At 42.2% G+C, this 14,807-nt stretch overlaps 1 protein-coding gene across 1 annotated transcript; it reads right to left on the bottom strand.

The window, feature by feature from the left end:
- Positions 1–1,954: 1,954 nt before the first annotated feature.
- Positions 1,955–14,143, bottom strand: LOC133378991 (vomeronasal type-2 receptor 26-like). The gene is made up of 5 exons (XM_061613604.1): positions 13,983–14,143; positions 7,959–8,250; positions 6,482–7,291; positions 3,532–3,658; positions 1,955–2,865 (listed from the first exon to the last, which is right to left on the bottom strand). Exons 1-5 carry the CDS (start codon positions 14,141–14,143, stop codon positions 1,955–1,957), a joined length of 2,301 nt encoding a protein of 766 aa, XP_061469588.1.
- Between the last annotated feature and the right edge of the window lie 664 nt (positions 14,144–14,807).

The raw sequence follows: 14,807 nt of genomic DNA, 5'->3' as shown, positions 1-14,807 counted from the left end.
TAGAGATTAATTACCCTATTGTTTGGAATCAAAGAGTGTTTAACATGTGACAAGCTATGATTTATAGAGATATTGTTAATCCTGGGAAACTGACTTTTAATGATTCTTGGTTTTGTATGCGGTAAAGCCATAGCACCATCTAGAAGAAAAAGCTTTACAGCACAATCAAAGGGTTTAATGAAGAGAAATAGTGAGATTTCATTCAGTGTGCTGCCACCTAGTGCTTGAGTTCAGTAGTCATGCATATAATAAAATGCCTGATGGACAGAATATCAACCGGTGATGTTTTCCCCATAAATGTACTTCCATACTATAAAAAAACTTATCCTGTGTGAAGGTCCATGGGGGATTGCCTTGATCCAAAGGGCTCTTACCAGCATAGCCCTTTTAAGAAGGCCCTGATTCACTTCTTTAAAAATCAGGGCAGCCTCTCCATCAGCCAAGCCAGGATATAGGTGGGGCAGGGAGTAGTGGAGAATGCCTGAGGCTAATGATGGTCTCCTGCTGCTGCTGATCATAAATAGCCCAAAGCTAGCAATTGGCCAGGAAAGTTCTGTGAAGGAGCCAAGACCGGAGGAACTGCTACCACTGGGGTTTCTTGAAGCTTCCCCCCCCCACCAACTGGAAGATATAAGGAGCCTAGAGAAGAGACTGTCCTGACCACCCAAACCATCTGGGGCAAGGATACTGTTGGACTGATCCACATGGAGTAACCATAGAGCATCCTACCAAAGTGATTGCCAGAAGACCTCTGGACCTATCCCTGCCCAAGCCCCTCAGAAATGGGCTACTGGAAAGCCACATGATTTAAAAGGGCATCAGAAAATAGACCCACCTTGCCAAGAACCCTAGGGAGAGGTAGAACTCTGGATTTCTACAGCAGCTGTCACCTGCAAGGGACCCAGAAAAAGGCAAACATAGATAGAAGGCCTTGAAAAGAGCATATTTGTTGTGAATCTGTCTGTGGGGACTGAGCCTTGTTTTGTATAGGAGAGGGGAGTGAGAGTCTGTAGTGAGGGCTAAAGCCCCAATAAAGTCAAACTTACTACACTCTGGTTGGTTGTAGTGGTAACTAGGATACAGGTTTGATCCTAATCCTCATAGATCAAGGTGCCTTAAATGTGCCTCTACCCCAGGAGGGTCCCACACTGTTACTTAACCAGTTCCTGATCCTCAAGTGGGCCTATCCTCTTATTCCATGGCTGCTAATCTTTTTCAGGAGTCTTTGAGATACTTGTAAAAAAAAATTGAAAATCTCAATGCACTACTGTTGGGTTTCTGCCTGCAGAAGAAAGCATAAGAATCTTGATTTGCCCCAATGCCAACCCGAAATCAAATCTTGGGCTGTAAACCTGTACTCACTTGCCTGGTGCTATGGCACCCATGAACACATTCTTTGGTGCCCCAGAATGTACAATAATCCCCACATGGAATGAATTGCAATAGTTTAACCTCAAGGTTAGACATGCATGGGCAACAGAAGGAAGACAATCCCAGTCCAGACAGAGCTATAGCTGATCAGTAAAGATGAGTATCTGGTAACATGAGTAGCTGTGGTCTGAAGGCACATGAGGCCAGCACCCTGCTGAAGCTAAGCAGGTCCAGGTCTGGTCAGTGCCTGGATGGGAAACCACCTAGGAACCATAAATACGCCACCTTGGGTTTCTACAATGAAAGAAAGGTGGGGTATAAATGTAATAAATAAATAAATAAATAAATAAAAGCCAGTTTGGTATCCAGTGGGATCACACTACAATAAAGCAATACATGCAAAATATTGTGCTCAAGGGGCTGTTGACACTGCAGAGACACTATGTATTTATTTTCATAATTTATGATATATGTGAAAGGACAAGAGATTCACATCTGAGAAGTTACATTTCCAGACGAGTGTATGTTTCATTATTGCTGTGGTAGAACTCAGTTGTAAAAATTTAAAAGAATATTTAAAGAATCAGATGGTGTCTTTAGTTTTTGTTGTTAGATGCTCCTTTGTATTCAGATCAGGCCTAAGGACAATAATGTAGCACTTGGGAATGAAGATGCAGCCCAGAAGGCCAGCACTGGAGGCCAAGATGGAGAAGACCTGCACGGCTACCATGTATTTCCCCTTTGTGCTCAGGTAGGTGGGCACAAAGGAGACCCAAACACTGCAGAAGACCAGCATGCTGAAGGTGATCAGCTTGGCTTCATTGAAGGTCCCAGGCAGCTTCCTGGCTAGGAAAGCCACCATGAAGCAGATGGCAGCCAGCAAGCCCATGTAGCCCAGGGAACCATAAAACATGGCAACAGACCCTTCATTGCATTCGAGGATGATTTCTCCAGGCTGGGAGTGCATGTCAGATTCTGGGAATGGGGGAGAGATCCCCAGCCAGATGGTGCAGATGACAACTTGGACACTGGAACAAGAAATGACAATGGAGTTGGCCAAACTCTTCCCTAGCCATTTCCTCACCCTGTTCCCTGGCTTTGTGGCCAGAAAGGCTATTACCACAGTGATGGTTTTTGCCAACACAGAAGAAACAGCAAGGGAGAAGATAATGCTGAAGGCTGTTTGTCGAAGAAGGCAGGTTGCTTCTGTTGGCCGGCCGATGAACAGGAAGGAGGACAAAAAGGAAAGCAGGAGGGAGATGAGAAGGATGTAGGAGAGATCCCGGTTGTTGGCTTTGACTATGGGACTTTCCAGGAATTTAATGAAAATTCCAAACACAAAGCCTGTGGTCAAGGAAAAAAAGAGGGCAAAGATAGGCAGGAGGATCCCCAAAGGTTCTTCATAAGCCAGGAAGACGATAATCTTGGGGACACATCGCACTCTGTCCTTGTTCGGATGCTGGTCTTCTGGACATTTGGTGCAATGGTCTGCATCTGCAATGAAGAAGTGTGAACTCATTGTCAGCATAACTATACTGTATTCCAGATACATTGGTTTATCTATTTTAGTATAGATTCCATAAAAGATGGCAGATAATACCTAAGCCCAGAATTCCGAGAATGTGGAATCTTAAAGTACCATCCTACAAGCACTATTTTAATGTATATTAATTAATTAATTAATTGATTGATTAATAGCATTTATAATCCACTTAATATTCCAAAAACCTCTTTAGGGGTGTACAACACACACACAAATCATTAAATCAAAAATTATGCCTCAATCCAGTAAGGGAATTTTAGGATATTAAATACACATAAGACAAGAACTTGAGGGATTCAAACACGTTAAACAGGTCCTATAGTGCGATCGTCCTCCGAAACTGAGACTCCTAGGTCCACCCTGGGATGCCACCAGTACAGTGATTGCTTCTTTGGAGGACTTTCCCTTTAGATCTGTCTCTTGGAGTTGGTATGACCTCACACAAACTGTTATCCTTCCCAGTGCTTTACCCCCACCCCATCTACCCATCTAGATAATTCTTTGTCGTTTCTGTATTTTTAAAGGACTGAAGTTTCAAATCAACCTTATGGACAATGTATCCAAAGCATGTTTGTCCTGTTCCCCGAGGGCTTCCATTTCCTTCTTGAATCCCTTACCTTCCTGAATGGAGATAGTCCCTTCGGGACATGGAGCACAAGCGTAGCAGCAAACTGGCTGTCCTTCTAGAACCACCTTGACGTAACCAGGGAGGCAACTTTTGGTGCATCTTGAATGAGGCAAAGTCTAGCCATAAAGAAAAAGAACATGGGGCGTGGGAGTTTTAGGGGTGTATTCGAATGTTACCGAACTGGATCAAAGACACGGGAAAACACACCACACATACCCTTCTTCCAGGTCTGCTTTCATTAGCAAATTGCATGGATAGTAGAGAGTGTTTGGATTAGAAGGAAAGTGACTGTGAATGGGAGAGTGGGAGAGAAGGAGATGGTGGGCTTGGCTCAGAGCTTGGAAAAATTACTTTTTTGAACTACAAGTCCCATCAGCCCAATCCAGTAGCCATGCTGCCTGGGGCTGATGGGAGTTGTAGTTCAAAAAAGTAACTTTTCCAAGCTCTGGCTTGGCTGAAGAAGGATGGCTGAGTGAGAGAAGGGAGAGGGGACTGAACAGAAGGTGGCAGCCTGTGGAGTGAATAACTGTGACTGCAGGGGAAAATGTGGGACCAATTGAAGGAGGAAGAGGTTTTCACAGAGGTCAGAAGGTGTAAAAGAAAAACCTAAAGTTGAGGGAAATCCCTCAAGAGCGGGCAATACAAAGCAGGCAAACAGAGGCACTTTAGAATAGCATTGGTAGAGGGTGTCAATAACTGCACTGATACCAGCAAAGCACCTATAATGCTCCTAAGGATGAGGAGCCCTAATATTTAGCACTATAGGGTGAGGGACTCACCAAGTGTCCCTGAAAATAAGAGACAATTGGGATTCTGCAGGTACTTAGGACCCGTGGAGGAGTGAAGGGGAGATAAACCTTCACAAACAGATTGCTTAATTTAAATAGCAATCTATATCCTTACATTCTTAACCCATGGCTTTCCTCACCTGGTTAAGCCCCCTGAGCCACACAATGGCATCCTCATCAATACTGAACCTTTCGTCAAGACTCCCAATCTTCACTGAAGCAACTGAAGCGTTGGGCCACACCACCCAGTTCAAAATATTGAAGCTGGCTGCCAGTTCCCCCTTCCCGTCCAAATACATTCCATCCATGGAAGAATTGTAAGTCCCAAAGTTCCTCAAAAATGTTTGGAACTAGAACGACACAGACAGAAAAAAAATATTTAAGCACTGCTCACATTAGAATCAAATTTCTTTAATCCATACAGCAGAGAGAGCCAGGAAATCACTACATCAGGAACCCAGACAGGAAAAGGAAAATTGACCCTTTGAGGGCCTCCCTCCTCCATCCTTGTACTGGAGTTTGGGCAGTGGCCATAGCAGAAACAAAGGAGACACAGCCAGCGATGAGGATAGTTGCTTTGTGAAGATTTTTTTCCCCAAACATAGCATATAAATCTGTTATAAACCAAATTTTGCATGATGGTTCCTGAGAGCAGTTTTTCTTTTATATTTGGATACAGTTGGATGCCACTTTGAATCAAGATGGTGGACGGAACCTTTCTGTACTACACTGATTTGGGTGGCTCTTAGATTTCCCAAGTAACACTAGGTGCAGGACTGCTAATCTACTATATATTTTGGGAACTAGTTTGCTATGCATTTGGGCACCTCTTAAGATATCGTAATCAAATCTTGCATGACAGTTCCACAGCTGAAGAAGTAGATTTGGATAGAATCAGGTGCAATTTACAATATGGCAGGCTCAACATTTCAAATACGCACTGATTTCTGGAATTTCTAAGCAATGTTGGGAATGACACTGCTAGCCAATGATGATGATGATGATGATGATGATATGGAAAAACTGTTTTCTGTGAAAAAACCTGTTTTCTTCTGCTTTTGTCTTGGAATGTTATGTTATTAATTTGATATGTTTTAATTGTTTAGCTTGTTCTATGATGTTGACTTTAAATGTGATAATGTTTAGGTAATCAATTGGAGTTACTGATGGATTGTAGGATTGTTATGTTTTAAAATGATTTGAAACTATTGTTATGTTTTTGAATTGATTGCTATTGACATCATCATTTCCATTTTTGTAAGTCAGTTTGAGCATATTTCTATGGAAAAGTGGCATATAAATTCAAGTAGTAGTAGTAGTAGTAGTAATAATAATAATAATAATAATAATAATAATAATAATAATAATAATAATAATAATAATAATAATAATAATGCATTGTCTAATGGGGTTATGTCTCAGGGTTTCTCCCAGGTGGTCTATGTTGTCTGAAGCCACTGGAGGAAGATGGGGATTCAAAGGAAAAATCTGGAGCTTAAAGTGATCTCCAAGCCTTCTTTAGCTGGTGTAAGTAATGTGCCCACCATCCATAAGCTGATGGCCAGTAGGAGAGTGCCTTGCTTAAGAAAGGGGAAGCTGTTTCCATTTAATGGAACCCCCTTATCCCTCCCAGCGCTGCTCTATGAATGTCTGAAAGCCAGAGGGTCAAAGGGCAGCATGGGACTGTTTGAAAGCCCTTTCCCAAACAGCCCTGTGCTGCTTTTTAAACATCTGATTTTGCCAACTCCAAATACAATTTTCAGAGGTTGAAGAAGCAGTGGGTGAGTGCTTACAAAGGGCTTTCAAACAGCCCCCACCCAGCTCTTTGATCATCTGAAAACTGGGGCTTCAAAGTGTAGCATCACCTGATGTCACCATGATGCCAGAAATGTGCCCCATCAGGGGTCAAGGATGTTAAGATCTTGCCTGGAGGCCAAAATAAATTTGCCATCTGCGGCTTAGAAAGATAAGGAAAAGGCTATAGCTTTTTCAAAAACTAAAAAGATACCCCTCCAAAATGCATCAATAAATAATTAGTGGTGGGTTCTCTACAGTGCCATGGCAGCGATGGGTTCTCCAGAGAGCCCTTTTCAAATAATTGAACACTTTTGTTTCTGTCGGGAGTACTCTCTGGGCTGGAAAAAGGAATACCTGCCATGGCTGCAGCTTCTGAAGTCTCAACTTGTCTCCTCTACCCATCATAGACATCTTCCTGGATCTGGAGGAATACACATCATTTAAGGCATGTGCCACAGCCCGGACACTGCTGTAAATGCTGTAGTTGTCTTGAGAGAGACTTTGCGCAAGTACATCCAGGGGCAACTCACCTCTCTGTTCACATCTTTGCCGTTCTTTCACAGACAACATGTGCTTTGAATAGGGACAATGAAATGCTTTCCTCCAGTAAGGAACAATCTGCCTGAAGGCAAAATTGTGATGCTTTAGGATTTTTTTTGTCTGTATTAAGAAGGAAAAAAATAAGTGGCTTTGCTGAAGGCATAATCCTCCATCAGACAATGTCGAGGTGATGTCCCACAAAGCTGTTGTGATCCAGACTTTCCCTTTGGTGGACATTACCATATCGTTGAGTATTTGAATTATAAGGAATATTCCTCCATAGAAAGAGCGAGCATTTGAATAGTAAACAAATACATTGACTTGTCTCCAGGTGAGAAATGACTCGGGGGAAATTGACACTTCTAACTCATACACAATCAGTTCTGGGATTCTTTGTGAGATGGCAACACAAATGCCATTTGTGGTGAGTACAGGTGACAAAGAACTCATGAACCTTTCTCCGTTGTCATTGTTTGGAGCAAAGAGACCGATCCAGGTCCATTTGAAATGCAGGAGCAACCTGACAATCCCGGCGTACAGGTATTCATCTTTTGGGGCCGTCCGGTAGAAAAAAGGGAACTGAGTTTTATCATTGAGGTCATGGGAGACAAAACCATAACTAATCTGGGTAGAGAATGGAAGAAATTAGTGTTTTAGCTTTAGTGACTTGTTTAAATTCCCTGGAATGCATGCCTAGTCTGTTTACCGCAGGATTACGTTTAAAAAAAGAATGAAGCTGTGTCAGAAAGTAGATTTGCAGCACAATCCTAACAGTGCCTTATGAGAAGTAAGTCCTATGGAATTCAATGGGGACTAGTCCCAAGTAAGTTAGACTGCAGCCTTAGTCTACTCAACAAATATATAGATCAAAACAAGCAGTGTGCCAATGCAAGTTTACAACAACATACATAATCCTGATCAACTCTGAATGCTACAAACCCCCAACAACTATGGATCACTGTGGTAATGTCTGTTCCAGCTTTGAATCATTCTTTTCAAAAACTAGATTTAACCAGCAGCACTTTTTTTATCTCTGCATCCCACCTTCACCCCTTTTAACTGAAATTCTTTCCTAAGACACATACCGAGGAGGTCACTCCCTGGTTGCAACATTCCCTCTATTGATGATAAACCTGTATGTAAACTGATAAAAGGCTTTTTAAAAAGAAAGGAAAACCTAAAGCTGCTGAAAGGTTGTATGTAAAGCTAGATACTAATGGTAACTTTCTTCTCCAGGCAGTTGAAGGGCTTTAAAAGCAAAGTATAATTGTATTTCACCCCCAATTCACACCTGTGGGATTTTGTAGATGCTTAGCATGTTTGAAATATGGATGGCAATTTCAGAGTCGGCACCCTCTAGGACAGCCAGCAGGTCATTCTGCCTCCCACACCTGTAGTTTGGAATATTTGCCTGCCCGGTAGATAGCAGGTCTACCAGAGCATCATATGTGATTCTTGCCATGAAATAGTTCTCATAGAGGTTGTAGCCCAGAGTGATGTTGGGTAAGAGCTTGGGATCTTGGCTGATCTCCTGGATGGCAAACAGGAAGGCCAGATAGTGGAGTGAAATTATGTCATTGTCACTGCAAGAAAGCATACATGGTGTTACCTTGTCACCCTCCATTTAATAAAACATGTCACAATCCTTATTCTGCAAGTTGAAGGGCATTCCTGGGCAATGAAAACCTTTTGAGTTTATTCTTAGAATGTTCATGCTTGGTAAGAGCCAGAAGCTCTGTAGTTGATCCTGGCTCAAATGACTTAGTTGCTGTTTCATGCTTTTTATAGAATCATAGAATAGTAGAGTTGGAAGGGGCCTATAAGGCCATCAAGTCCAACCCCCTGCTCAATGCAGGGATCCAAATCAAAGCATTATAGATTCATAGAATAGTAGAGTTTTAAGATGTGTGTGTGTATGTGTGTGAGAGAGGGAGTAGTTGTGGAGAGTCTGGTCCTTCACTGCATCAGCAAAGCAAACCACCTAGGAAGAAAAGGACTCATGACCCCTTTTGCTTGTTTCATTGAATAAATGAGGGCAGCTGAAATGCAGAAATCTTGAGATCTACTGTTATCATGGTGGCCACCAGATGGGGGCATCCTTTGGGGACAGGGGCAAGCTTGGTAGAACGTTCCAATCTGCAGTTAATTTATAAAAGGGTTTCTAAATTGTCACCTAGGGATGGGAGAGAAATTTGATTCAGGTTTCATTTAAAAGTGAATCTTCCAAATTCATACTTTCCAAAACAATATGCAAAAGAGCACAGCCATCCTTCAACATCCACACCTCCAAATTTTGCAACACAGCCAAATAAAATGCGACAAAAATGCAGGTACTAGGGTAAAGTGTGCATAAAATGCATATATGAGTAGAAATAAAATGTAGCAGTGCATTATTTTAGGAGAAATTGCTTACAAAAATGTGTTTAACACTCAAAATTGCATACAGAAATGTGTTTATTAAGGGAAATATGCCCTAAAATGCTGAAGAATTTTCATGAAGATTTTTTTTTAAAAAAGATCACCAATTGTTGAATAAATGTAGAGCACAGAATTTAAGAGCGGCAAAATGAAAAACATGGAAAACCAAATATCCATCCTTACTGCTGACTCAAAATATCGTTGCGGTTTATAATAAAATCGTTAAAATGTAAAATCATGAAATACAGAATAAATACACTGTACCAAATTAATTCTCTGAAACTGCTTTGTGAAACACTTTTTAGCAGGGGACAACAGGTAGTAACATAAATCATAAAAACAGGAAACTTTCTTAAATGCCTGCTGACATTTCAAATGTCAAGCATCTGAATCTGAAATGCTACCAGTTCCATGCTCAGGGCCAGCTAGACAGGCACACCTGTGTTGTCTCAATGTGCAGATGATGCCACTTGAACCAGGATAGGACCAGATTGTTGGCACTTAAAATTAGAAAAAGGTAGCAGAGCAGGTTTTTAACTAATTGTGGGTTTGATCGTGACATAATCCAACAGAAGCTGAGTAGGGTCTGATTTGGAGCAAATTTGCTCCCTGGGATGAAGGTGAAGGTGAAAAAAAGAACTTGGCAATATGAATTCAGGGGCACAGAAAAGTATTTCAGAGAGGTACCACAGGCCAAAACACAAGTGCAAAAGTCAATTGAGGAGAGGCACCATATGAGTGTTTATATGCTAATGCTAGAAGCCTCTGAGCCCAGATGGGAGAACTGGGCCACAATCACGCCATTCATTTATTCCACTATTATTCCACTTGAGACAGTCATGGCTTCCCGCAAAGGATCCTGGGAAGTGTAGTTTGTGGTGCTGAGAGGAGACTCCTCTTTCCTGCACAGAACTACAATTGTCACAGTTCTCTGGGAAGAGGGACTGACTGTTAAATCACTGTGGAAATTGTGTCTCTCTGTGTGATAGGAATAGGGTCTCCTAACAGTGCTCTGCACCCTTCACAAATGACACTTCCCAGGATTCTTTGGGGGAAGCCATGACTGTTTAAAGTGGAATTATTTATTTATTTATTTGATTTATATTCCACCTTTCCTCCCAGTAGGAGCCCAAATCAGGGACACATTACATATTTATGTTAGAAGATCAGCAATTTCACATCTGAGTTCAAGAGTTCTTAAAGAACTCAAATGTGAAATCGCTGATCTTCTCACACAAATATGTAACATGTCCCTAAGATCACCCTCCATAACCTAGGACCAGAACTGTAACACCACTTTTTAAAAGGAGGGCATCTTGGAAATTGCAGGTGAGTTAGAATGACATCTAGTTCCAGGAAAACTGGGAGAAAATGTTAATGATAAAACAACAAAGCATATAGAAGAACATAGGGTTAGGGTGAGGAAGCAGAATCAGCTTGGCTTCTACAATGGTGTGTCCTCTATCACTAACCTATAAGAATTCTTTGGGAGTGTCAACAAGAATATACATAGAGATGATCCAGCTGACATAGCATACTTGGACTTTCAAAAAGCTTTTGACAAAAGTCTTTTGACAAAGACTCCTAAATTAACTTGGCAGGCATGAAATAAGAGATGTGCTATTTTGGATCAGGAATTGGTTACATAACAGGAAACAGAAAGTATGACTAAATGGGCAGTTCTCCCATTGGAGGGCTATAGAAAGTGAAGTCCCCCAAGGAACAGTATTGGGCCCCGTGCTGTTTAACTTGTTCATAAATAATTTAGATTAATGGGTTAGAAAGAAGATGATACAGAATTGTTCTAGTTGGTTAAAACAAAAGGAATTGCTACAGCCTCTTTTGGACAGAGCCAATTTGGCCACAGCGTTCCAAGCTCTGGTATGTTCCAGATTGGATTATTGCAACACACTCTATGTGAGGCTGCCCTTGAAGACAGCTCAGAAACTTCAACCAGCCCAAAATGCAGCAGCCAGATTAATGGCTGGTGCTTCTTTTAGAAAGAATACAGCCCCTGTTTTACAACACTCATATTGGTTTCCCGGTCATTTCTCTGCCCAATTTAAGGAGTGCATGCCAGTGTTTAAAGACCTAAATGACTTAGGCCCCAAGTATTTAAGAGAGTGCCCCCTTCCCTGCAAACCCTCTCGGGTGTTAAGATCAGCAGTGGGGTACTTCTTCACACCTTTGGGGGATGGTGGCCCAGGAGAAAGCATCCTTTGTGGCAGCCCCTAAGTTATGGAATCCCCTCTCCACAGAGATGTATCTGGCACAGTACCTGTAATCTTATTAGTGACCTTGCCCCATACTCTGACCTTCATCTTCTGCAGTTTAAAAGTTAAAACAATGCCTGGTTCATTTTTAATTAATTTAAGAAATCTTGGCTTGAACTCAATGATAATGTCAGGCATGCTCAGTAAGAACCAACTATCAGTGTTCTAAAAGCCAGACTTACAGCTGCTGGGCTTGGCTAATTGGGGGGCACACCATGCCAGACCTTGATTTCACTTTAGACACTCATGGCTTCCCTCAAAGAATCCTGGGAAGTGTAGTTTGTGAAGGATACTGAGAGGAGACTCCTATTCCCCTGACAGAGCTCCAGTGGCCAGAGTGGTTTAACAGTCAGCCACTCTGATTGAAGCTCTGTGAGGAGAACAAGGTGTATCCTAGCAACTCTCAGCACCAACACAGCCATGAAGCTCACTGGGTGACCTTGGGCCAGTCACTGCCTCTCAGCCTCAGAGGAAGGCAATGGAAAACCACCTCTGAATACCACTTACCATGAATTCACAGGGTCGCCACAAGTCGGGATCGACTTGAAGGCAGTCCATTTCATTTTCAAGCATGATTGCATGGGAGTAAACTTTAAAAACCATATGCTCAAAGGCACATGTTACCAAATTCTTCCATGCTACACAGCAAGTGGATTGGACTGTTAAAGACCAACCCAAATTGTGTTTGCATTTTTACAAATTTGTAGGGCAATCCAATATCTCAGAGAGGAGGTCAGGTCTCCTGCTCCCCTGGTGCATTCACTATAGCTGTCCAATTTGCCTGCTTTTTAAAGTTTGATAGAAATATCTGTGGGCTATAGGTACAGTCTTAAACCACAAGGTTTTTTGCCTATTAGTATAAACATGTCATTAAACTGTCTGGAAGGTCAGATAGAAAATGTTAGAGATGCTAACCATTCTGTTGACTTCAGCCAAAATGCCAGATTCTGTGTACTGGGAAGGGGAAGAAATCCCTCCCTCTCTTGCTGAATGGTTTTTCAAGATTTGGGATGCAGCAGTGATGTACAAATTGTGCAAGAGAAAATAATTTGTTTGAGAGCAGATTTGCTGAAAAATGTATGGTTTTCATTTCTGTTTGGAATGAAAAAAATGAGGAAGCTGTAAGATGAAAATACTCATTTTTGTTAGCTTAAAGAGGATAGTGTATTCTGGATCTTGTTTTCTCTCCCCCTCATTCTGCTATTCCATGAGTGATTATAATTATAAAAATGTTGTATTTCATAATGGATTTGGTGATGCTAGCTCTGTGGCACAGCCCATGCTTTGCATAGAGAAGGTCCCAGGCTCTGCCCACAGCATCTCCACTTAAAAAAGGATCAGAAAGGAGGTGACATGAAAGATCTCTGCCATGGGAGTCCCCAGACAGCTGCTGCCAGACAGAGTAGAGTATATTGAGTTGCATGGAACCCTTTCCCTACTAAACAGCTGCAATCCAAAGAGGAAGGCTATCTTAATAGGCAGAGGGCTGTGTGTGTGAGTGAGTGAGTGAGTGAGTGAGTGAGAGAGAGAGAGAGAGAGAGAGAGAGATGTTGGCCTGACTGATCACATGATTTAAAACCAAAAAAAGTGTTAGCTCTTTTTGTTTACAATTATGCTAGGGAACAAAAAAACCTGCTCTTTTTTAATCTATTATCATAGCATACTGTTCAAAATGAATCTCACCATCTGGTGAAAACAGCATGATTTGTACTAGACGGTTTCTGAGGGTTCGTATTGCTCCAGTCCAGACTAATATCCCTACAGCAAGGTAGAGGTATATGAAGGGACTGGGATTTACAAAGGCAAGGCAATACCCATTGCCTCATTTAACATTAAGGCATTAGATGTGGCTTAAGGCGTTAGATTTGTGTTGAGTAGCATTAAACTCATCACCACGTAGTTACAAGATAATAGTGATAAAAAGAACCTGGAAGAGAGATCTTGGTATGACTGCTGCATTCAGGGACAGACCCACCAATGAGGTGGTCTCCTGGTCTGACATAATTCCAAGGATCATTGCGATCTCTCATTAAATTCAATGGGCATTTTGCCTTCAGCATCCAAGAGGCTGCAGAGGGCAGCAGCTGATGAAACAGCAGGGGTTGAATCGTGACAAGGATGCCCTCTGCAATCGCACACCTCCCTTGCTGTGCTCCCTGTCTTTGGATAAACCAAAACCATCTCCCAAGACTGAAGCTGCCATCAGTGGCATTGCTAATACAGATGCGATCCAGTCAGAGTTTCTGATCCAAAGGGGATGATATTAAACCACACACTGGCAGCATCGCTGTCTGCCTTCACACCCCACCCCAAGCTCTCAGAGGCACAGACAATGGCTGTAAGCACACTGGTGGCCAGATCAAAGCATTTCCATTAGCCACAGCTGGAGGGGGGCATGGGTTGATCTGGCAATCAGTTGCAAAATCTCTTTGAGGCTGATTTTTCTTTTTAATAAAAAAAATGAGGAAGCTGTAAGATGGGGAAAAAATCCACACACACTCAGTCTGCTCTCTCTTGGTTTAACAGGAGGAAGGGGTGGGGTGGAGATGCTCTGGAACCCAATACTGATGCATCATCTCTATGCCTTTGGGTAGCACTTAATTCATCACAGCATAATTACTTACCTTCTAATGTAGATCATGGGAGGCTGAGAGAAAGAGGTTGGCATGACTCTAGCATTTAGTGTAGGGATGACCCCGCTGATGAGATGGTCTCCTGCTCTGTAGTAATTCAAAGGATTATATTGATCTCTCACTAAATTCAGTGGGCATTTTGCTGTCGGCATCCCACAGGCTGCACAGGGGGGCAGCAGTAACAGCAGCAATAGCAGCAGCAACAACAGCATCATGATGGGCATGCCTGCTATAATTCCCTACCTCCCTTGTAACTGCTCTTTTCAGAAAATAAAATAAAAAAACCACACCTCTCTAGACCAAAGCTGCAGTTTGTGACTTTGCTGACACAGGTGGAGCTCAGACAGTGCTTCTGAACCAGAGGAGATGATATCAGACCTTGCACTGGCAACATTCCTGTCTGCCTCAAATCCCAGCTCAAACTCTCAGCGGCACAGACAATATTTGTGCATCATCTCTTTCAGGGACAGTGTGAGGAATTGCTTCCTGTTGCTCCAGATTCTGATGTTTTTGTTACTGGTCTCAAATGTGGCTTTCTGTGAAGTCCCTTAAGCTTTGGCAAGAGGGAGCGGAATAAATCACCATGATTTCCATAATTATAAGTGGAAGTATAGCCTCTGCCATATCTTGAACTCTCTCTGTGGCTCCAAGCACAGCAACTGGGTGGAGAAAAAGAAAAAGTTTGCAAAAAGTCATCAATGAGCTCCAAACCATTTCCATAGGCCAATGGGCATCAGTTCTTATCCCAGTCTGCATCTGTGTTGGAATTGCTTTTTAATATGTTTTTAAACCTTCTTTAAAAAAAATAAAAAAGAC

Source organism: Rhineura floridana, chromosome 3 (genome assembly GCF_030035675.1).
Source record: "Rhineura floridana isolate rRhiFlo1 chromosome 3, rRhiFlo1.hap2, whole genome shotgun sequence".
Lineage (NCBI taxonomy): Eukaryota > Metazoa > Chordata > Lepidosauria > Squamata > Rhineuridae > Rhineura > Rhineura floridana.
This window is presented reverse-complemented; position numbering and strand designations above follow the sequence as displayed.

Bases quoted from the DNA above. Each gene is read 5' to 3' on its own strand.
- LOC133378991 (XM_061613604.1), bottom strand. From the start codon at position 14,143: ATGCCGACAGCAAAATGCCCACTGAATTTAGTGAGAGATCAATATAAT. The intron at 7,292-7,958 runs GTGTGAATTGGG...TTCTCTACCCAG, and splicing joins GCATCTACAAAATCCCACAG to ATTAGTTATGGTTTTGTCTC. The intron at 2,866-3,531 runs GTAAGGGATTCA...TCTTCATTGCAG, and splicing joins GACTATCTCCATTCAGGAAG to ATGCAGACCATTGCACCAAA.